The 23,822-nt window shown below is 39.8% G+C and overlaps 1 protein-coding gene across 1 annotated transcript in view; it reads right to left on the bottom strand.

The window, feature by feature from the left end:
• The window catches only part of LOC120919398 (hedgehog interacting protein), a 136,608-nt gene that overhangs the window by 73,983 nt on the left and 38,803 nt on the right, over nucleotides 1-23,822 (bottom strand). The window contains exons 3-4 of the mRNA XM_040331555.1: nucleotides 11,938-12,094; nucleotides 9,640-9,841 (exon numbers count right to left, since the gene is read on the bottom strand). Of these exons, the coding sequence (XP_040187489.1) occupies nucleotides 9,640-9,841; nucleotides 11,938-12,094 (359 nt within the window). The remainder of the gene's footprint in view (nucleotides 1-9,639; nucleotides 9,842-11,937; nucleotides 12,095-23,822) is intronic.

Here is a 23,822-nt window from a genome sequence, read left to right as displayed (position 1 = left end):
TAAAGCAGGATTTCCTCTCCAAAGCTAATGAAAAAAAATAATAAAATTAACAAATTCCTTTATCCACATGAGTGAGGTAGATGGAGGAAATACCCCCCAACAGGAAATTGTATTCTGACAGCAGTACCAGCCACTGTCAAAATACATTGATCAGTGGCTACAGTTGCTGCTTGACAAACATTTTCAGTATTTCCATTCATCTGAAGTCGATAAAGCAATCAAGTTCTTTTGAGCAGGGGTGGCCACACACACCTATCGAAATTTGCCTGGCCCCTGCTGACTCGAACAAATTATGATCAATGCATAGACAGTTTTACTCCTAATTAGTGAAGACATTTTTCTACAGGTATATTAATACTGAACAAGTTAAAGCTATCCCCAAGCTAGATGAGGACACCCCATCCTTCTAAAACCTATAATTCACCAGAATGTACTCGGTACCTAAAGTGGTTGTAAAGGCAGAAGTTTTTTTTATCTTAATGCATTTTGTTACATTAAAATAAAAAAAACATTCTAGGTGCAGCAGCCCCCCTCAGCCCCCCCCCTTACCTGAGCCCATCTCTATCCAGCGATGTCCACGAGTGCCTCGTCTGTCCGGGACTCTCCCTCCTGTTAGGATGAGACACAGCAGCGGCGCCTTTGGCTCTTGCTGCTGTCATCAAAGTGAGGAGTGAAAGGGGAAGGGGCCGGGCCATGACTCCTTGTCTGAATGGATACACAGAGCTGGCGCTCGGCTCGGGTGCCCCACCTATCAGGTTGCTTGCTGTGGGGGCACCCAACAGATGGGAGGGGCCAGAAGCACCAACAAGGGACCCGAGAAGAGGAGGGTCTTGGCTGCCCTGTGCAAAACCATTATACAGAGCAGGTAAGTATAATGCCGCGTACACACAGTCTTTTTTGTGATGGAAAAAAAACGACATTTTTAAAAACGTCATTTAAAATGACCGTGTGTGGGGAAAACGTTGTTTTATGTCTTCTGAAAAACGACAAAAAAAAATTCGAGCATGCTTCAATTTTTTATGTCGTTTTTCAAAACGTCGTTTTTTTGTGTCATAAAAAATGACCGTGTGTAGGCTAAAACAACGTTTAAAACAATGTTTTTAAACCCGCGCATGCTCAGAAGCAAGTTATGATGCAAGCTTGAATGGAACAGAGTGCCGCCGTACGTGCTTAATGTAACCGCGCTTTGCTAGAGCATTTTGAAAAAACAATGTTGTGTAGGCAACGTTGTTTTTTAAAATGAGGTTTGAAAAACTTCGTTTTTTTTCATGCTAAAAAATGACTGTTTATTTTCATCACAAAAAACTACCGTGTGTACGCGGCATAACATGTTTGTTATTTTTATTAAAAAAAAATAAGACTTTACAATCACTTTAAGACACTTAAAGGTAATACAGGTGACTACAAATCAAAGAAATGCAAGTATGGAAACTGTGATTAAAAAAGGCAGGCAGAGGACAAAACACTAGACACATGTTGTGTCCCTGCAGCTGATCTTTCTCCATTATCTACTTAACATACTTTGTTCTGCACTGTACTAGAGACAAAAAGAGCCCCAAAACAAAATCTTACGACTAGGAAGTATTGAAGAATGAAAAGACCAACATTTACTGCAAAATATGAATAGGCAAAGGTGTCAAAATCACCATTTATAATGAGACTTAACACAAAATGTGCATCAAAAGTTGAAACCGGTGTTGGGCATTTTGGGGTAAAGACAATAAAGCTTTTAAATAAACAACAGCATAAAAGAACACTTAAATAACCACATCGAGTAAACACAGAATTGTCTACTATGTGTTTAAAAAAAATATATACGGTATATATATATAATTTAGAGACCAAAAGCTGAAATATTAATGAAACAGGGTAAAAACTAAAACTAAAAATTTAATTATATAGGTGTGTGGACTTTGCAACAAAACAGAAACAATAATAATAAAAAACAGACAAAAAACTTGAACTTGATCCATAACCAGAATAGCTGGAAGGCTATAAAGCCGCGTACACACGATCGGTCCATCCAATGAGAATGGTCTGATGGACCGTTTTCATCGGTCCAAACCGATCGTGTGTGGGCCCCATCGGTTAGTTATCCTTCGGTCCAAAAAATAGGAACTTGCTTTAAAATTGAACCGATGAACGCCTAACCGATAGGTCAAAAGCGATCGTTAGTATGCAATAGCATCGGTTAAAAACCCGCGCATGCTCAGAATCAAGTCGACGCATGCTTGGAAGCATTGAACTTAATTTTTTTCAGCACGTCGTTGTGTTTTACGTCACCGCGTTCTGACACGATCGGTTATTTAACCGATGGTGTGTAGGCACATCAGACCATCAGTCAGCTTCATCGGTTAACCGATGACAACGGTCCTTCGGGCCGTTCTCATCGGATGGACTGATCGTGTGTACGAGGTCTTATTCTCTACTCAATAATACTAATATTTTGACACTTCTTGATGTTATAGATGATATATAACCCAGCTGTTCAAAATTCAAAATGTTCAAGCTGCAGCTGTGCCTAAGGTAATATCCATGGACAGGTAATCTACAGTGATTTAAGCCCCTTATTCTATATTTAGCTTAGGCTCTAGCCTGTGCATAGGTGTGTAAGCATTTACAAGCAAAATTGACTCCTTTGGATGGGTGGAGTTTGTCACATTCTTCTGTGCATTGCTGAACTGTGTCTATGACCAATGCACAAAGGTTAACAACATGACGTAGTGAAATCCTAATGCCGCGTACACACGATCGGAATTTCCAACCAGAAAACCATGGATTTTTTTTCCGACAGAATGTTGGCTCAAACTTGTGTTGCATACACACGGTCACACAAATGTTGTCGGAAATTCTGACCGTCAAGAACGTGGCGACGTACAACACTACGACGAGCTGAGAAAAATGAAGTTCAACGATTCCAAGCAAGCGTAGGATTGATTCCGAGCATGAGTAGGATTTTTGCGCGTCGGAATTGCATACAGATGATCGGAATTTCCCATTGGAAAAATTGAGAACCAGCTCTCAAATTTTTGCCATCGGACAGAAAATGTCCGATGTGGCCTACACACGGTCGGAATATTTCTGACCAAAAGCTCACATCAAACTTTTCTTGTTGGAAATTCCAATCATGTGTACGCAGTATTAGAGTTGTGGAGACAGTAAAAATATCTAGCTTTATCTAATAAATATTGAAAAATAAGTTTGTGTGTGCATTCCTTTTTGTTGACTTCGATAGTAAGAGTACAGCCTACTTCTGAGTTTTTGTAGACTACCTCTGAACATGCAAATTCCATAACAATAAAAATGGGAGTTAACCTAATTGTTCAAAGCTGCCCATGAGGAATGAGGTAATGGCAGCTGGAGTCACATAAAATGCCCTGGCAAAAGATCATAAACAAGCCTACCAAGTTTCATAGATATGAATGTCTGCTGACAGATTTAATACTTTTACCATGCATACTTTCAAGAAAAGGCAACTGCCGCTGCCACTCAGAAGTCTAAGGCACAGATTGGACATTTAATAGGGCAAGCCCAACTGTGCTCCATATCTGTGGTCTTTATCCATGCTGCTAACTTCAATCAACTAGAATATGTAATACGTAATCGTTATATGGGAAGATACTCAAGTCACAAGCCTCTATTTAAAGATCTGCTTATTGCGCAGGGCAAATATTTAGTCAAACACTGCAACCAGATCACTTCTTTCTTTTTTTTTTGGATGTCCTCATCATCCAAAAATGTATTTGGTTATGATTGATATATTAGGAAACATTCTGTCTCACTATTTCTTTTACCTTTATGTTAGGTATAGTTATCAATAGTTATCAATATGAATACACAGCCAGCACAATAATTACTGCCAAATGTAAAAGTTATGTTCCACATTTGTAGAACATAAGGTTGTAATTTGTGATAACAGGTATGTGGGTGAAAAAGGGTATTGAAGAAAAAAGAACTATATTTTGGATAAGATGCTGTAGTGTCTTGAACGACAAATTATCATTAATAGGACTGTAAGCACTTATACAAAAGGCCATCAAAGTTCTAAACTTCAGAATCAAGACACTTTATTAACTCCCCACATTTAAAAAAAAAATCATTACAAACAAGGCATTGCCCTAACAATCCGATGTTCATACAGCGATCTCCCCTGCCACTTCATTGTGTTCTGATAGGGGGGTAGCTCATCCGCCAGAACACTCCAGCCATTGGCTGAGAGCGCTGATTGGGAGCCAGTCAGCAGACCTTTTTCGGTCATGACTCTTCCACAGAAGCTGGCCAAAGGCCAAATGACAGATTGGTTTCAATTGAACCAGCCGATGCCGTCCAACATTCGACCCGCGTGTACTAGGCTTAAGTGTGTTCTGCATACATTTTTTTTAGCTAACTCACCATGTTCCACCACAAAAACCAAGGGTCTTGGGAATGAGTGTCCCCTATTGTTGGGTTAAGCTTCTTATGCTACAACCAAAGAAGAATTTATTTGAAAATTGAGAAGCATGAGCTTATTTTTTACCCAATCTGGCTGGAAATGGAATGTGAAAGATTTTATGTCTAAAGGCACTCTCTGAATTTTCCAGAAATCTATTTCCTGACTTTTTTAAATAAAGCAAATTCTAATCAGCAGATTATTATTGCTTTCCCCCAAGACATAATGACACCAGGGATCTCTTTATGCCTATCCATATCTCCTCTATAGGCTTATATATGTATATCTGGTCAAAGAGAAAATGCATGCATGCGCATGTTAACAAAATAGTTCAGACATATCTTCAGCATTCACACATGATCAAATCTATGTGTAGCTTAAAATGAACCTATGAGAAGGATATGCATATTCAAGTATCTACATATTCTTAAGCTTTGAATCAAGTCCTTTACTAACTTCTGAATATGAAGGCAGTGTGGTGTAAATTATCCTCAATATTTACAGTAGAAGCACTTAAAGGATCACTGAAGGAAAAAAAAAAATAAGTTCTTCAAAGCATTTTCTCAGAACCTTCTAGCAGATACTCAGCAACCTTCTAGCCCATTTCTAATGTCAACATGGAAAAAGCGCTTTAGGAATGAACTTAATGACTACATTAATTCTACTGTAAACTACCATGATAAATTGCTCCACAGTGCCCACAGCTAAAAGGGTCCTTGAAAGCTTGTTTCACAAGTTTCAAATTTCTTGCAAAACATTTTCAAACCTATAGCTTGAACCTCTTTCTTTTCAAGTGCAAGAGGTCTTCTGTGGTGATTCAACATGGGTTTGATTCCTACTTTTACAGTGTTCTGTATGTGACAATAATATTTATATATGATGATCACACTCCCAATTGTCTCCCATAATTAAATTCTATATTTTTTCTTTATAGCCAATGCCCTTCATTCTCCTTTTAACTAGGATGTCTGTCTCTGTACTGTGTTAACTTTCGGACAGCTGGTTTCCAAAATCAAATTGCATATCAATGGTAAAGCACCACTAATTCTTTGTGTTGGGGCAAATCATGTCTCTCTCGAGTGTAATAGTAGAAAATATCTTGTTAGACTATGTCATTGTAGACTGATATTGTACTGTGTTATAAGGTCTGTAATTCACCCCTAGGCATTTACTGAACAATACACCCCCCGTATGATTTTCCTTGTCTCGCTATTTTTGGATCTTTAAGTTCCCTGTATTTATCCACACTGAATCTTATTAGCCATGCAGTTTCCAAACTGACAAGTGTGTCTAGGTCAGCTTGCAAATTGGATGCATTCTCCATGGATTCAATTACAAAGCTTTGTGTCATTTGAAAACACAAAAATATTAATTTTAATCTCAAGCACTAAATGTTTTATAGACAAGGAAACGGTATCTTTTTTTTTACATGTTAAATTCCTGTCTTTCAACTTCAGAGACTACCCATCACTTCCTGTACTGGTGACTGCAAAGGAATAAAGAAAGCAATAAAATGTGACAGAGGTTCTAATCCTTCTCCAAATAATCATAAACTTTGTTCTACTGTTCCTTTCACTGTCCAGTCACAGTTTGGGAGCAAGTAAGTTGAAAGATGCTGGCTTTCAGAGCAAGGACATTGAATGGCAGAAGGAAAAACAGAGAGCAATATCAGAATTATTGGAGTATATTGCAGAAAAAGCATTTTTTTTATGTTATCTTTAAATTGGCTAATCTTTTTTTTTGTTTTCATTTTTGACTGGAAAACTGCTTCCATTATGCACTGACATACACATTAAGTATACCTTTATAGCTATCCTGTTGTACAATTTAACCACTGCTGGAGCTCAAAACAGCCCTGAATAACTAAGGTGTAACATCCCATAAAAAAATATATATTCGTTAGGAAAATTACAAATGTTCAATAGTAATGTCAATAAAATTACACAAGGTTCGAAAGCTGTAGTAAAAAATACCTTGTTATTGTTTCAGCATCTTTACACACTTGCTAAGCAGCACCTTGCTGCAAGAAAATAATTATTCTACTTGTACTCTTGAAACCACATAATGAAAAACACATGCACTCAATCTGTTTAGTCGAAAGACATGCCACACAGCACTAAGCTATGTGAAATAATCATATCCATGAACACACATTGAGATAGAGTGACTTGAACAAGATAGTGGAAATATTTTGGCAGACATTAAAGTAAATAGCTGTGAGAAAGCTAATACCAACTCATTGAGTTCCAGGGTAACCAGATTCTCCCACAAGGATGCAAGTGAGTTTAACCTTTTGAAATAATTGAAATAACAGCATTATGTCTAATGTCAAAGTCCTCACCTATATCATGCTTTTCAAATGCTTTCTTGTTCTTAAGTTGGTATGAACATTTCGCTGTTTCCCATAGCAGCAACTACATTTTAGGGTTAATTTTTTTAACCTGCAGAAGTAAAATTAAACATGGAATCCAAACAGCTGCTATGGGCAATAATTTAACTTTCAATCGCTTTGGCTTTCTTAAAGTAAACCTGTATATGGCCATTCAGAAAAAAAGATATTAATTTACTCGCCACTATGAAAATCCAAAGGAGCAAAAAAAGAAAGAAGCCTTGTGTATGTTCTAATGCCCGGTACACACAAAATTTGTTTTCGTACGATGCCAGACCATACGATTTTCGTTTAATCAGTACAGCTGTCGTTCAAAAATGCAATACAAATGAATTACAACACATGACATCACTTTCACATTTTTATTCTGTCGTATGAGAATTTTCGTGACTTTACTAAACTCATCAGATTCGATCTGAGATTAGCATGCAAATAAAATAAATAGACGATCATTTGTCCCATAATCTCAACTGGTGTACTGGGCTTAAGTCATCCTGGTCAGTGCTTACACAGGGCTAGGGACTTTCAACTCACCCTGCCCTCAGCTTAAAACACTGATGCCTAGCAATTGCATCCAGCCCAAGTCACATGCTCCCCCATACAGGAATAACATGGTAGTTCCACTAATTTCAAACAGCCAAATAGAGCAGTTGGTAAGCAGAGGGAAAGTGACCTTGAAAAAAAGGTGGGGTAGGCTGGGTACTAATGTAAATGTATTATTTTGTCCTGCACTTACTAAGCATAGGTGCATGTTAAATTAATACTAGTGATAAGATATTTTGACTAGTATTGAGAAAAGGGTTGCATATAAAACTTTCCACCAGGTAGTTAAGGCAGATTTGCTTTTTTAAAGTCTGGTCTGGTTGTGAATATAAAGACCTATTTAGGTATTTATGGCAGAGAGATGATCTTCAAGGCCATAGCACCTTACATGGTATGCACATTATTAGTGGCACTGGTATGTTGAGCCACCCACTGAGGTCTTATATCTTTCACAATTTTTGTTGGTGATATTGCCCACCTGGTGTACCCATGATTATAAACAGGCAGAATCTTGTTTAGTGTGGCAACAAGCAAACAAAACTGGAAAACCTTTTACACCTGTACATTTGGGAAGACCTAAAAAATTGCAAATAGGACTAGGCAATGTAGACACTGTCATTGTTTTTTCTTTTCAGTAATGAAGGTTTAGCGTATTTGTATCCCACCTACATAATAACCCCTCTCTTTGCATAAGGTATCTGGCCAGATTGTGATTGTTAATACAACCCCAATTCCCAAAAAGTTGGAAAGCTGTGCAAAATCTACATTAAAAAAAGAACGGAATGATTTCCAAATCTCATAAACCAATATTTTATTCACAATAGAGAATATAGATCACATTTTAAAATGTACTATTTTGAGAGAACAATAAGGTAATTTTGAAATTGATGGCAGCAACACGTCTCACAAAAGTTGGGACATGGCTATGTTTACCACTGTGTAGTATCCCCTCTTCTTTTTAAAACACTCTGAAAACTGATGAGACCAGTTGCTGGAGATATGGGAGAGGAGCGTTGTCCCATTCTTGCCTGACAAAGGATTCTACCTCCTCAACACTCCTGGATCTTCTTTGTTGAATTTTTTTTTGTTTAAAGATGCACCAAAAATGTTCCATTGGTGAAAGGTCTGGACTGCAGGCAGGCCAGGTAAGCACAAAAACCTCCAAAAGTGGGAGAGGAGGGGGGTGGAGGTGTTATGCCGCGTACAAACAATCATTTTAAATTATATATTTTAAAAACTTCGTTTTTTACATGCCGAAAAATGATCGTGTGTACGCGGCATTAGAGCAGAACTTCCTTTTTAGGGTAAAGTTCTGCTTTAACTTGCATTATTTGATGCCACAGCAAACTGCGTTCACAGACAGTGCTTTTTGGAAGAATTTCTGAGTCAATGCAGTGATGTCCATCACAAAATCATGCCTGTTTTTAATGCAGTGCTATCTGAGCACCTGAAGATCACCAACAACCAATATTGTGTTTCGTTCTTCTCCCTTGCACACAGAGATTTCTCCAGATCCTTAAATCGTTCGATGATATGACATACTGTAGATGATAATCTATTTAAAGTCTTTATAGTTTTACATTGAGGAACATTACTCTGAAATTGTTCAACGATTTTTAAACGCAACTTTTGACTGATTGATGAACCTCTGCACATCTTTTCTTCTGAGACACGCTCACTCTCTAAGATGCTCAGTCATGTTACTGACCTGTTGCTAATTAATTAGGTGCAACATTTTCTTCCAGCTCTTCCTTCTTATATCACTTACACTGCTAGTTTTTTGTTACTTTGTCCCAACCTTTTTGGGAGGTGTTGCTGCCAAAATTACCTTATTTTTTTCTTAAAATTGTACATTTTCTTAATTTAAACATTTGATTTGTTTTCTATTTTCTATTGTTAAAAAAAAATATGGGTTTATAAGATTTGCAAATCATTGTATTCTGTTCTGTAGATATGTAGATGTAGATTTTACATAGCGTCCCAACTTTTTTGGAATTGGGGTTGTATTGTCAGTTGAATTGGGGTTGTATTTTCTGACTGAATGTCAGTTACAACTAACTATTTCACTTCCAAGGTAAAGAAGGACATAGTAAGCCTTAAACAAAACAGAACAAAATCGTCATCACGGAAAGAAGAGCACCCTCCTATCCTATCCTTTTCCTTAACAGCATTATATTTATTTCCTTTTTACAGGTGTAGTTTGAATCAGTGCATTAAGTATATTCACACATCAAAGCTACAAACATAATAATAACTTAAAGGCACAATGATATCTGACCTTAATTCCACACTGAACCACTTTGTGTATGTCCAGAAAAGGCTCCTTTACTAAATCACCCTCAGGAGTAAGAATCTTCACATGGCCTTCCTTTTCAAGGATGAAGAGACGGTGTGATCCATCTCCACTGTGCATTGCTCCAACAGGCTGTCTTAGGCCTCTGATAACCTCCTGTATGCAGAAGCAGTTGTGCTTGTGTTTCCTACAAATAGATAAAAGGTGTTAAAATGATGCAATGCACATAGTACACAAAAGAGCATTTCTAAATATAATTTATAGTTAACAACAGCCGCAGAAACAATAATTTCTATAACAGTTCTGTTGTTTCATCCATCAGGTGTGTAGGTCTTTGGAACACTACTTAGTAGGACTTTGAGATGTGGTTAAAACGTGATAGAGTTCTTCAATTGACCCCTCATAACCACTTTCCTTTGACAGTGCTCCAGTTCCTAATCGGAGTGGGTTTGACAAAGATAAGAGGCCAAGGGACAATAAAGTATTGTACACCAATGCAGGCCCAATTTGGCCATTCTGTTTCAGTCTTCACTTCTGTGTTGACTGCTATCACTTTTTTGAACTCTGAAGTCTGTGACATAATCTGGTAAACTATACCTATCACTATCAGTCATTTTACACTTCTTTCCTTGAAATGTTAGTGTGATACAAGGATACTTGAAACTTTATGCTACAGGTAAGCCTATATTAAAGCTTACTTGTAGTTAACCAGAATGTCTCTTAAACCTGCACGGTTTAGGAGATATACCCTGTCCACTACATGTGCCAATGACATCGGCACATGCGCACTAGAGCAAACTGACGCAATGGCACCTATGTGCCGCTGCATCAGTCTGCGTGCAGTTACTGGCGTCTCCCATGTGCATCCGCGGGAGTGACGTCATCGCAGCTATGGCCAATCACAGCGCCGGTGCCGTGAAACCCGGAAGTAACCCCGGGAGAGATATCTGCGGCAGGAGGGGGAGACGAGGACGGCTTTGATCCAAGGTAAGTAATTCATAATGAGCTAGTATGCTGTGCATACTAGCTCATTATGCCTTTGTCTTGCAGGTTGTTTTTTTTTACAAGAGTTTACTTCCTCTTTAATGTCTTGACAATGTTAAGGCAGAACTGTAAGTATACATATACAAGGTAGTATAATGTTGCTGTTGCTGGCAACAGAGGTACAGGGGGGTGCTGGCTTAAAAAAGATGTAAACCCTAATTGGATGACATTTTTTTAATGCTAAAGCATTGTAAATCATAAACATATACTATGTTTTTAATAAAACCCTTTTTTTACATAATTTTAATCTTTCTTGCATCACAGTGCTGCTCATTTCTTCCATACTCTTTCAGTCACTTTCTGTGCACATGTACTCACTCTAGCTTTGGCTGCACATCATCACTTTGGATCAGCGGACATCGATGGACTATACTTGTGCAATGTATGTCAGCAAGGCAGCTGAAATCTTTACTATTAGTGATGAGCTTGGGTTTGGTCCAAACCTATGTTTGGCCAAACCCTGAAGGAATAAGCTTCCAGAGGGAGAATCCTCACCCAACACTATTTACCAGCGGTGAATGCAACAGGGTGACAACGCAGGAGAATAAACTGGGAAGACAGTTGCCATCTTACAGCAGTGCCTGCACAAAGACCTTTGTAATGGAATCACCTGGTATTCTTTTAATTAAAAAGGTTTAAAAAAACGTTTGAAATAATAGAATATATTAAAGCTTGAGTCATTTCCGGACAAATAAAAACCCCGAAACCTTTACAGGGAGAATATAGGTGGCATGAATCACTCCTTCTGAAGCCAGCTGAATATATAGGTGGCATAAATTCCAATAGTGAGATGATGCTCTCGAGTGTGAGAAAGATTTTAGAGACTTAGGTTGATTCACACCAACAATTTCTACCCATAAGAGGCAATTGATTGAATTTGCAGTCAACTAAATTAGGAGTCTACAAGGTATTTAAAAAGGTATCACAGTAATTGCCATTGTTATTTTCCTGTTAAAAACATCCACAATAGTTTAATATTTCATTGCAAATGAAATCTATAAACAAGAATGCGGGAGAGCTCTGTGGGTCGGAAGTACATACTAACAACTGAGAAAGCATGACGAGCATCCAAAATATTAAAAAGGCATTTGTTCCCAGGCAATCACATAAACAGCAGATGAGCAAAACATCTGGAGGGCACAGCTGCTAAACATCAGGCCAGACCACGTTAATTTACTGTCAAAACCACAAGAAGATGTCAGTTTTTTTAAAGATTAAAGTGTATTTATCTATATGAACCTGCTGATCTCTTCCACTTTGTCATACTCCTCCATTTGGTCCAAGTAGTTTGATGCTGGTCCTCGCACTTGTTTTCTTGGGAAGTCTGGGAAGCACAGTCCATTGTCTCTCATCCCGTGATAAAAGCAGAACTCATCTGCAGTGGTTTGAAGCAACCCTACAATGCACAAAAGGATGGATGGTTAGAACCAAAAAAGCAATTTAAAGGTATAAGTAGGTAGCATGCAAAAATATGTGCAGGATTTGGTATTTTCTCCTTGGACCATAAACAAATTTAACTCACCTTCCTCTGATCTGGATGCATAAATTCAAATGACCACCTAAATCCAATGACCACAGTCTGCAGCAATTCTCACAGACTCTGGCTAAATTGACTTGTTTAAGGAGGCAGCCTCTGAAAAGTCTACAGGGATTGAATGTAGAGGCCTGCAAGAAGATTTCAGCCAGAGTCTGCGTTAATTTCTGCATTCCATGGCTATTGAATTTAGGTAATCATGGGGTGCGAAAGAGTGGGTTATAGGTTTAAAGTACCCCTGCTCCTTTACTCCTTTTTCAGACATTTGAGTTATCTGTACATAACTTTAATTGTCCCCAAATCCTGGGGTACAAAAACAGGCAAAATGTGAAATTCTTGAGAATCTCCTGTTTGACCTATGTGATGCCATCATGCCCTCGTGCACCTTGCTGCTGGCCATTGATCACTACAGTAATAGGCCAATAGAAAGCTTGGGTTGGAGGGGCCATCACCAGACTGAATAGCGCCAGTTAGCGCATCCTGGGATTTGGTGCATTCACAGTATTTCAGACATTTGTATGTACAGTATGTGTAGACAGTTAGGAATATGTCACATAACACATATATATAGTAGGATTACAGTGGGCTGGCTGTCAGGCAGGTTATGGGAAGCTGAGATCTGTACTCTCAGGATAGGTCCTGACCCATTGGATAATTAATTTCTACCTGCTCTGTTAACAAATTGCAGAAATTCAATAGAGGCTTTAAAGATCCTTTTGGCTCCTGTACTTTTGGAACATTTTTTACATTTGATGATATAATGCCTGATCAGTGGCGTGTAACACATGCAGTATCTGGTAGTCTATGACTGTCACTTAAAAAGGTCCAATAAACGTAGACGTAAAGAATATGTGATATAAAGATTTCTGATAAAAAGCCAAAATAGTGTTGAAGGGAGTGGGCTATAACCAACCCTCTTTTTTGGTTTTAGGCTTTATTCACATGGGGTTTCTGTGTTGATCTAGGAAAATATAGCATTTATTCTGCATTTATATGCAAAAATATATTATGCAAAATTCAATCTGCTCCCAGATGCACATATTTGTTTTTGTTTTTTGGAAATACAATTAAACTGAATGCACTGGAATGTAAGTATACACACAGTGTGCATTATACCAATGAAAACCATTACATGCATTAGAAATTGCCTCTAAACACATATAATCACGTATATGTCATCATTACCCATGTGAATAATCCAATTAGGGGTTTGCAATTTGGAACAAACATGATATTAATGAAGTCTGAAAAGTCACTCGTGCTGTAGTCTTGCTTCAGGTCAGAGGCTTCCAAAGTAGTGAGACCAGAATCTAAAGAAAGCCCTGGAGCTCTTTAAAAATCAAGTCAGCAATGACGGCTTCCATAATTAAACTCTGATAGGTTGACTTGAAGTCTTAAATCTTTCATTTGACTTTACCAACACAAAAACACTACAAAAACACTACATGCGAGACTTTTTAGACAAACATGTATGTTCTTAAACTTTCCAATGTAAGGGAGCCATGTCTCATTTCATGTTCCAGACATAAACAAAACTGTATTTATGAGCACTGTAAAACTTCACTTTCTCGATATACATGATGTAAGAGTAATTAAGTAACTCTGGAATTGGATAAAATGCTTACTTTCTGCAAAGCTTGGTGACATCTGAATTGTCTTTCATGAAAGGTCTAATGTAAACTGCATAAAGAAAAGTCAATTCAAGATATCTTTTCAGTATTGCAGTAAATACAGTGCACATGGCACAGGTTCCCACCTCCCACTGAAATCTTTAAAAACCCAAGCTATACCAGTAATATTTACTAATTTGTTCCACTGGCCTGACTCGGTAACATTCAAACAATGTCTTAAAAGTTAAAAGCTATGGGTAAACCACAAGTCATGTTAACACCATCCAACGTCAAGTAGCATCAAGTAAGTCCTCTTAAATGCTCAGTTCAATTTGTTAATCTACATGTTCTTCCTGATTTAATTATAGGTTGTGCACTCTGTTATTAAATTGTTGCTACATAATTTGAATTCTCAGAAGGGGATGAAGTTGTTTTTAATATTATTTAGCTGTAGCTACTACTGCTGACATCCTTTGGAATTTGCCACTTCTCTGGCTTTCATATTGATCTTCATTTCTAGGTAAATAAGAATGAATTCCGTATCTGCATACTTGCTTTGGTTTAGTAGTTCAGAAGGTATTGACAACCAGACAACTTGCATTGTCAGAAGGCATTATTTACAATAGCGGCCCATGCATTTTCTAATGAACTGGTTATATTGAAAGTAAGAACTTTGCATTCAACAGTGAGGAAAAAATAGAACTGCAAACAAATGTCACTGCTCCAAAACTCACTTGTATGCCTCTTTCCAGGCATTATTCAGATGCAGGCTTTGCAGCCCAGCTCTGCTCCATGTATCTCAATCCAAACATGCAAGAAAACCCCACACCGATGATATCACTGGTCATTAAAAGCTTAATTCAAGATGCAAAACACAAGCATGCTACCGTCTCCGTCTCCAGACTGCCCACCCCTGACATGCTTTATACTTACATGGCTAGTGGTAGAGAGCATGCTTTCAATTGTCTTTGCATCTTGAATTATACTGTCTCTATTCCACTCCCAATGCCTGGGGGAGCTTTTAAAGCCCAGGTTGGGACTCAAGATCTCCCTGCTCGTTTTCCCCTTCATTTTCTCATGGGAGAAATTGCCCCCCCCCCCACATGGTGACCATTTAACTGATCCTCCTTTCCCTCTGGTGGTGGGTGGCCATTCTTCTGTGAGTCCAGGGCATAAGGCATGTCCTTTATACCCTGCGCTTACAGGAAGTTGGTTGAACTCGGCAGATGACAGCTCCAGAGAAGAGATGTGTATTGCAGCTGTGGATGCTTTTGTATGGTTAAGAGCTGTTGGGGACTTTTGTATTTTGTGACCAAGCTAGACTTGGGCTTTGAAGCGTATGTAAAGGCATAAAGGCAAATAACATAATTAAACATGTGATAGCTTAGCGCCACCTGTAAACAGTGTGTGCAGCCTTTTTGTCGTTGTTGCCCATATTTGGTCTTTTTTAACCTGGTGATAATGTCAACATGAGTACTTTCTATCACAGGGTGACAATGCTGATCCTGTAATTTAGTCACCCTAGGCAACTTGTGATCGCACAATCAGCCTGAAAACTCTTCAATTAAGCTTTGGAAAAAAAGAAATCTGGACGCTGACTGGTTTCCATCCACAGCTTCCCTTAGATGTTGCACCCTCTAGTTTTAGTAAACCAACCCCACTGTGACAGCTATTGCAAAAATATAATAATGAAGATTTCCTTTCCTGGTCATGTTTTCAAAAAACGTTGCTGTCACATAGAAATTTGGCCTGGGACTTTTTGGGCATTCCCTTTGGGTCATAAGAGAGACAAGTCCCATGCCAGTAGAATGTGTTAGACCTTATCTGGCCAATGGTATAGTTAGAGCCTCAGATTTGCAGATAGAATTGACCTTTATATACAGTTATAACAGTGTTTGTTTCTGAAATCAGTATTAGGTTTACCTTGTTATTGCCATACGGTCTTAACCAATTTTCCTCTGCAGGGCGTTCATTCTCATTTATCAGCCCTTTTAACTAGGGTAACCACATTTCCAAACTACCATTCAGGGACACCCTTCCTTCCCAAAAATCAGCTTGTGCTGTAACAAATCACAGCACAGTGATTGGACACAAGAGGCGGGATTTATGATTTCTCCAATCACAAGCAGGATTGTGCTCCTCCAGGCATTCCCAACCAGGACAAGTACTGTCGGTAAATAAAGCGGTGATGTGGCGTCCTTTTTTTCCGCATCAGATTGGCCCGGGGGGGGGGGGGGGTGGTTGTGTCTGTTTCATTCAGGGACACTGTATTGTCCTGGAATGAATGTGCCTGGGACAGACCTGCAAAATGGGCAATCCGGGACACGTGGTCACCCTACTTTTAACACTACTGATGTGTCAATAAGTTTTATGCCAAGTTAGAATGGATCATTACTGGGAAGAACTGGAGAACCAAACATCTCAGTGCTTTCTAGGGAGTCTAGGGAGTCAGATATACATGTATTTTCTGGTATACAAGTTTGCCGCTCAAAAAACAGACTATACAAACATTTTATTAGGACTCTAAAGAGGGTAGTCAGACATACATGCATGATTTCAATAGTTAAATGCTGATATTATAGGCTAATGGACACATGCCATGTACAGTTGCCACCTGACTGGTAGCTTACTTGACTGGCATATTAAAAGGGACCTTAACCAATGCTCGGAAAAAGGCAAAGCACCTTAAGGTCTAAAAAGCAATATTATGCATAGTGTAATAGTAGACAAAGTGGGCACTTTTCAGCAATGGTCATTATGCATTGGGATGGTCCACGGACACAGACTAATTGCATTCGCCTTAGTGCTGAGCAAGCACCAGTGACTTGTAAGTGGTGGTTTTACGCTTTGTTTTTAATGTTTCTAATAAAGATGGTTACCTTCTTCTATTTTAATTAATACTCTATCCTGGTGACCCTGGGAAATTATAATTGATATCAAACAGCAGTATATCTGCAATTATCATACCAGTGGTCTGTATGACCTATTTATTCGTTTAAGTGGACATTTTTGATTAGTGATTTTTTTTTTTATTGAGAAAGTGCGTTGGGGTAAAAGAGTGGACACATTCTTCTCTTTCTTTGGAACACTGATTTAAAGTGATTATAAGGGCAAAAATTGTATCTTTTAAAAATAACAATCATGATATACTTACCTGCTCTGTGCAACGGTTTTACACAGAGCAGCACCTATCCTCCTCTTCTTGGGTCCCTGTTAACGCTCCTGGCTCCTCCCCCTGCCGAGTGCCCTCATAGCAAGCTGCTTGCTCTGAAGGCACTTGTGTGTGCTCGCTCCTGAGCCGACTCTGACTGTCGATTGACAGAGTGTGGCTCAGCCCCACCACCCACTCTCTCCTCACTGGCTGTGATTGACAGCAGCAGCTGCTGCTGCTACCTCTCTGTCCAACGAGGGAACAGAGACCCAAGACAGTCACTGCACTTGTGCACATTGCTGGATCGAGATTGGGCTCAGGTTAGTATTTAGGGGGGCTAGGGGGGCTGCATGCAGAAGGTTTTTTGTACCTTAATGCATAAAATGCATTAAAGGATCACTAAAGTTAAAAAATATATATAAAATAAATAAAAATATATTTTTTTAAATAACAAACATGTTATACTTACCTCCACTGCACAGCATGTTTTCCATGGAGGGGCTCCCAACCTGGTCTTCTGGGGTCCCCCGACGGCTGTCATGGCTCCCCTCCGCAAGGACTCAACACCTTCATGTGAGCGAGCTCGCATGGTGTTGAGTTCTTGCAGGCTCGCTCCCGTGATACAGCCGGCGGCTAAAGCCACCGACTGTATCACTGGGCCCCGCCCCCCCCGCATCATTGGATGTGATTGACAGCAGCATGAGCCAATGGCTGCGCTGCTTTCAATCAACCAATGAATGAGCTGGGTAGACGGCCAAGAAGCCTGTGCGTTCATGGCGCGGGACTTTCAAGGGGTCAGGTAAGTAAAGGGGGGGGGGGGGTTCGGGGGGGGCCTCTAATCCGCAGATTTTTTTCACCTTAATTTATAGAATGCATTAAGGTGAAAAAACTTTTAACTTTACAACCCCTTTAAGGTACAAACAAACTTGTGCCTTTAGAACCACTTTAAGAACACTGAATAAAATCATCTGAACCTGTGGTTTATCCCTGCACTCTCTGCCATCAAATTTTGCACTGAAAAGATTTTTACTCCTCTGGGAGAACATTTTTGGGCTATTGCCTGTTTGCAGTTAACACTTAGGTGGTTGGTTATAGGTGGTTGGTTATCAGTATATAATAACAGAAAGGTTTAGGATGTGGTTCTCATGGCTAATGCTAGCTGGGCTACAGTTGTTTTTGCGAGTTAGAAGCTGGACATATTATATTTATATACCCCAGGTCAATGAAGAACCTTCAAGTCTGGCAATGAGCACACTAATATATTATACTATACTTTAGAGCATTATTAATGCTTAGTGGATAATTTGTATATTGTACCACAGCCTCCCTGTTGCCAAAGTCAATGCGCTTCTATGCAGAATAACTGTTCCATCTCATAACAGCTGAAATATTGTTGCTGGTGTTCATATCTGTGCCTAGAAAACTTTAATCGAAGAGAGCGGTAGGTTGCACAGCGCAGAACCATATGACAGGAGGCTGCTTTCAGGCCACAAAGTGTGAACGGTGTCTTGTTTCTATTCAGTAAAACACAGATTAAAATCATAGTGAGAGGAATTTCTGTTTCCTTCACAGCATTAGCAGTTCATTGACATATTACTTGTCTGGATTTTCTATTAAGGCAGGAACATCTGTGCTGCACTGCCCTCTGCCTGTTTTTTATACATTATAAGAATCAAGAAATGTTAGTGCTTTTCTAAAGTACCCATTTTTCTTCTGACGTGAAAGATGATCGCCAGCTATTAAATGCAAAAAGACTAGAGTTGCATATCTGCCAATCAAGTCAATTCAATACAATGGATTATCTAAAAGGCTTCATTGTATACATCCTGTATTGCTCTATTAAAATCTCAATTTGAGATTACTAGAAGTACACTGATTACTCTAAACAATTTTGAAACTGATTTTAAATAGCCTACAAGTTAAATCTAGTTGTAGTTAACATTTATGGAACACAGATAAAGTTTCACAATTAAATATTGTAACGAAAACACAAAAAAAGTCCAACTATCAGTATGACATTGAAAAAAAAAAAAAACGACAATAAAAAAAAAGCTACAGCTCCCATTCATAACTTCTATTTTTGTTATCTCTTACTGCTGCGCTAATTATTAGCATCTGACTCTCCTTGATTGTGTAGCATGTGATCGCTGGTCTGTCTTCTTCCAGTACAGAGCAGCATGGCTCTGTACAGTGCTAGAGTTATGCTTTCATCTGGTTATCCTTCAGAGCAGCCTGGGTGGTCACAAAAAGCACTTGACATCTTGATGCACTTCAGCAGTTTTACATATACACAGCCTTTGTAGAAAAATAAATTTGTCATTCGTCACCACATATGTTGATCTGGGGAGTGAAGTTCCAGCAGCGCTGGCTCCTGTCTGTGTTCATCTATACCGTATTCTCACGTATTGCTTTAACCCTTTCCACCACATAACATACAGAGTATCGATTTTATTGCAAAATGATTTGTTTTAAGAGTAAACCAAATTTCTATTCAAGAAGACAGATCTTGCACAGCCAGCGTATTGAGAAACACAGCACTCCTTAAATTGATTGTAAAGGGATTTTTTTCTTATAACAAACATGTCATACAATTGCACAGAGCAGCCCCAGTCATCCTTTTCACGGGTCCCCCCTTCGATGCTCCTGGCCTCACCCCTCTGATGAGTGCTGCCAACACTCCTGTGGGCTTGATCCTGAGCCCTGCTGTGTGTGTCAAATGACACACTCTCTCCTCATAGGCTGTGACTGAGCCAATGGCTCCCGCTTCTGCCTCCAGTGGGGTGGAAGAGAGAGTGGAGAAAGCTGGTGCTCTCGGGCACAGTGCTGAATCAAGATCAGGCTCAGATAAGTACAAGGCCAAGCTGGGGAGGCAGCTGTACACAGAAGTTTTTTTTTTTACCTTAATGCAATGCATTAAAGTAAGTGTAATGCCTGGTACACACGGTCTGACTTTTGACCGTGCAAAAGTCCGACAGAAAGAAAGAAAACAGGTTCTCTAAGGTCCGTCGAACTTCAGAAAAAAAAGTCTGATGGAGGCTACACACTGCAGGACTTTCCTAGAAAAAAAGCCTGTCTGACTTTTTTCTCAGAAAATCCTGCCGTGTGTACGAGGCATAAAGGTTTAAATATATATATAAAAAGAAAAAAAAAACATGTTATACTTACCTGCTCTGTGCAGTGGTTTTGCATAATCCTCCTCTTTTCGGGTCCCGCTGACACACAGACAGAGGCTCAACCTCACCCCCTGCTCCCTCCTCACTGGCTGTAGTTGACAACAGCTAGAGCCAATGGCTACCACTGCTGTGTCTGAGCCAATGAGGAGAGGGAGAGAGCTAAGAGAGCAGAGAATGCATTAGGGTAAAAAAACTTTTTGCCTTTAGAACGGAGATAATATGTTTTATGTGGCTCAGTGTGTTTTGCTAACATCAAGGTGCAGGTAATACCATAACACAGTGTACTAGGGCACACATGTTTTTGTGCTTTGGCATGTGACATTGACATTGAATTCAGCTTTATGGAAAACAACCTTCGATGTACAGAAAATAGGCATGGTTTGCATTTTATCACTGCATAATGCACAGAACATGTGCTTTGAATGCATGTTTGTGTGCCATTTACTATGATTTGCATTGGAGTGCACCAAGGCATGCAACGTGCCCTTATGCAACAGCCTGGTGCATCAGATCCCTGCATTTTCATGCACCAAGAAGGCACAGGTGCAGCATCTAGATCGGCTACCTACAGCCTGTCAAAATCTAAACCAGGCTAAATTGCACTTTGGCTGCACACTGCACTGAATGGTACTCATGTTTACAGCCTTATGCATTCAGGGATGTATGGCTGGAATGCAGGTATTCTATTTTCTGGGCATATGTCCCAGGATGCATATGGCCATAAATGCGAGTACCAATTCATACAGTATCCAACTGCAGTGTATTTAAAGTGGTTGTAAACTCACTAGTAATAAAACATGTAATACCCTCTCTTAAATTAAGATTTAATGTGCAGTATCTGTAGTTTTGATTTTTTTTTTACACAAAATACCTTATTTTACAGCGTTCACATGACCTACTGGCGTTCTCCTTCTCAGTCTGAGCACTACAGTGGGGCTGTGTTTCCCCACTGATGTCAGCTGGGAGGAGAAGAGGAGAGCGGCGGAAGGTCACATGAGCACATAGTGCATAGGTAAAACACCCTCTGAGTCAGTACAAGAGCTTTTTACCATTTAGCAAAGCTAATGCTTCCTGACTAAGGCCCCTTTCACACGGGGCAGTGGAGGTGCAGTGACGGTATAGTGGCGCAATTTTTAGCGCCGCTATACCGTCGTATTTACTGCGATATTCGGCCGCTAGCGGTGCAGTTTTAACCCCCACTAGCGTCCGAAAAAGGGTTAATACCGCCGGCAATGCACCATTGTAGAGGCGCATTGCTGGCAGTATTACTGCGGTTAGTAATACTTTGGCTCCCGCAGCTGTTAAACACAGCCATCGAGGAGGGAAGCACATAGAGCCGGCTCAGGAGCAAGCCTGCCTGAGTTTGCTATGGTATGGTGGGCACTCGCCAGGGAGAGGAGCCAGCAGCGCTGATGAGACATTTAAGAAGAGGAAGATTCTGGCTGCTCTGTGTCCCACAGTAATACTGAATGTCACTTGCTAACAAATGGAATCTCCACTTATTTTTTAAATCCTCATTGTGGAGAAATCATCATGGCCATTACATCATCATATGGCTTTATACTGCCCATAGTAGGTGGGGAAACTTGGCATTCTTGCCACTGAGTCTCTGAGAAATAAAAGAAGCCAGCAACCTAGATTTTTAGCAGCTATGTAAATCCGAAATATTAGCTTTGGGTGAAATGCCCATAATTTGAGCTTCAGCCTAGGGTGGAGCTACAGCCAGTACTGACAGTAATATAAATATTATTTTATTTGAAATCTCTTGCACAGATTTAAATTGGACCAAGTGCAGTGTGCACTGGGTTCCCTGGCAGGTTAACAAGTATTTTCATATTCTACTGCTTTTTTAAGTGTTTTGTAAGAACAACCCCATTCTGTAAGAACTACAGAGAATACCAATGCAATTTTTCCTTCACGGGACGGTGTTGATGGGTTTTTATTCCCTTTAGAACTGCCTTTCATCTTATACAAGTCTATGAGCATGCAAAAGCATCTGAAACAGGCCATATACAGGTTGAAGTTAAGTGAACCTGTAATGAATACTAATTCACATGCTAGATTAGAGAACAATTCTAGGCAATACGTAAAATCAATCAGTGATCTACCAATGAGTTTAAGCACACTGCAGCTATGCTATATTGTCAAAGTTTACTCAATTATTGTGGGTTCTCTTCAACTCCCAGCCTCTACAGCACACAAAACTCCACAGAGGGTCAGGAGGAGGAGAGTAGGAGCTTCCAACTTCACCAATTACATTTACACTTCCAAAGTAGTTTTTAATCTAAATGGACGAACCAAAAAACATCCTAATAATGAAATTTACATCAGATTTCTGTGTATAAAGGGGACTACAAAAACTGTTTTCCAGCATCACCAGCAGGTGCATTCAAATTATGTGTTTTGTTTATTTATAGAACACCAGAATATATGTCTTAACACATAGATGAACTTGTCCGAGAAGTTCTACTCCATTTTGACCCTTTTGACCATTTTGACCCTTAGTACCCAACAATTGCCAAAATTCAATCACTGAATAATTACTTAATAAATAATATTTGTAGGTGTGGATCATAATCGTATATAATCAACAGCATATTATCTTAAGAAATGCATCTTTAAATTGATCTTATTGAAAGATTAATGTGTCTGTAAACGCTGAAGGTGTTTTACCTTAATGCATTCTATGCATAAGGGTAAGAAAAGCCTTCTCTGTGTAGCAGCCCCCCAAGACCCCCCCTCCTGAATATTTACCTGAGCTTGATCTTCCTCCAGCAATGTGCACAAGAGCACCTTGGCTCTCAGGCCTCGTACACACAACCGTTTTCCTCGACAGAATCCATCAAGAAACATGGTGGCAGAGCTTTTTTACTGAGGAAAACGGTCGTGTGTATGTTTTTCATCGAGGAAACTGTTGAGGAACTCTTTTTCCTCGACGGGAGTCTCAATTTCCTCGTCGCATTCCTCGTCGGGCTGGTTTTCGGCGAGAAACACATACGTGTGTATGCTAAGAAACCCGCGCATGCTCAGAATAAAGTATGAGACGGGAGCGCACCTTCGGTAAAAGTAGCGTTTGTAATGGAGATAGCACATTTGTCACGCTGTAACAGTCTGAAAAGTGCAAATTGTCTCTTACCAAACTTTTACTTAACACACAGTAACATGAGATTAGCAAAAGCAGCCCCAAGGTTTGTGTCAGTGGAATCGAACTTCCCCTGCCGTTGTATGTGTTGTACGTCACCGCGTTTGAGAACGAGGAGATTTGGTCTTGACAGTGTGTACGCAAAGAAAGCTTGTCAAGTTTCTCCACAAGCCTGACAAGGAACTCGTCGAGGAAAACGATGTTTAATTTACGACGAGTTCCTCGGTCGTGTGTACGAGGCCTCAGGGGACTCTCCCTCCTCATTGGCTGAGCAGCAGCAGAAGCCAATGAATAGAGAGAGGGGAGTGGGGCCGAGCTGCGGCTCTGTGTGCCAATGGACATGCAGTGCTGTGGCTCGGGTGCCCCCATTGCAAGCTGCTTGCTCTGGGGGCACTTGGCAGAAAGGACGGGTCAAGAGTGACAGCAGTGGACTCGAGAAGAGGAGGATCGGGACGGCTTTATGCAAAAACACTGCACAGAACAGGTAAGTATAACATGTCTGTTATTTCTATTT

The sequence above is a fragment of the Rana temporaria genome, chromosome 1, assembly GCF_905171775.1.
Source record: "Rana temporaria chromosome 1, aRanTem1.1, whole genome shotgun sequence".
NCBI lineage: Eukaryota > Metazoa > Chordata > Amphibia > Anura > Ranidae > Rana > Rana temporaria.
Note: the sequence above shows the minus strand (reverse complement) of the source record. Positions and strands in the feature narration are given on the sequence as shown.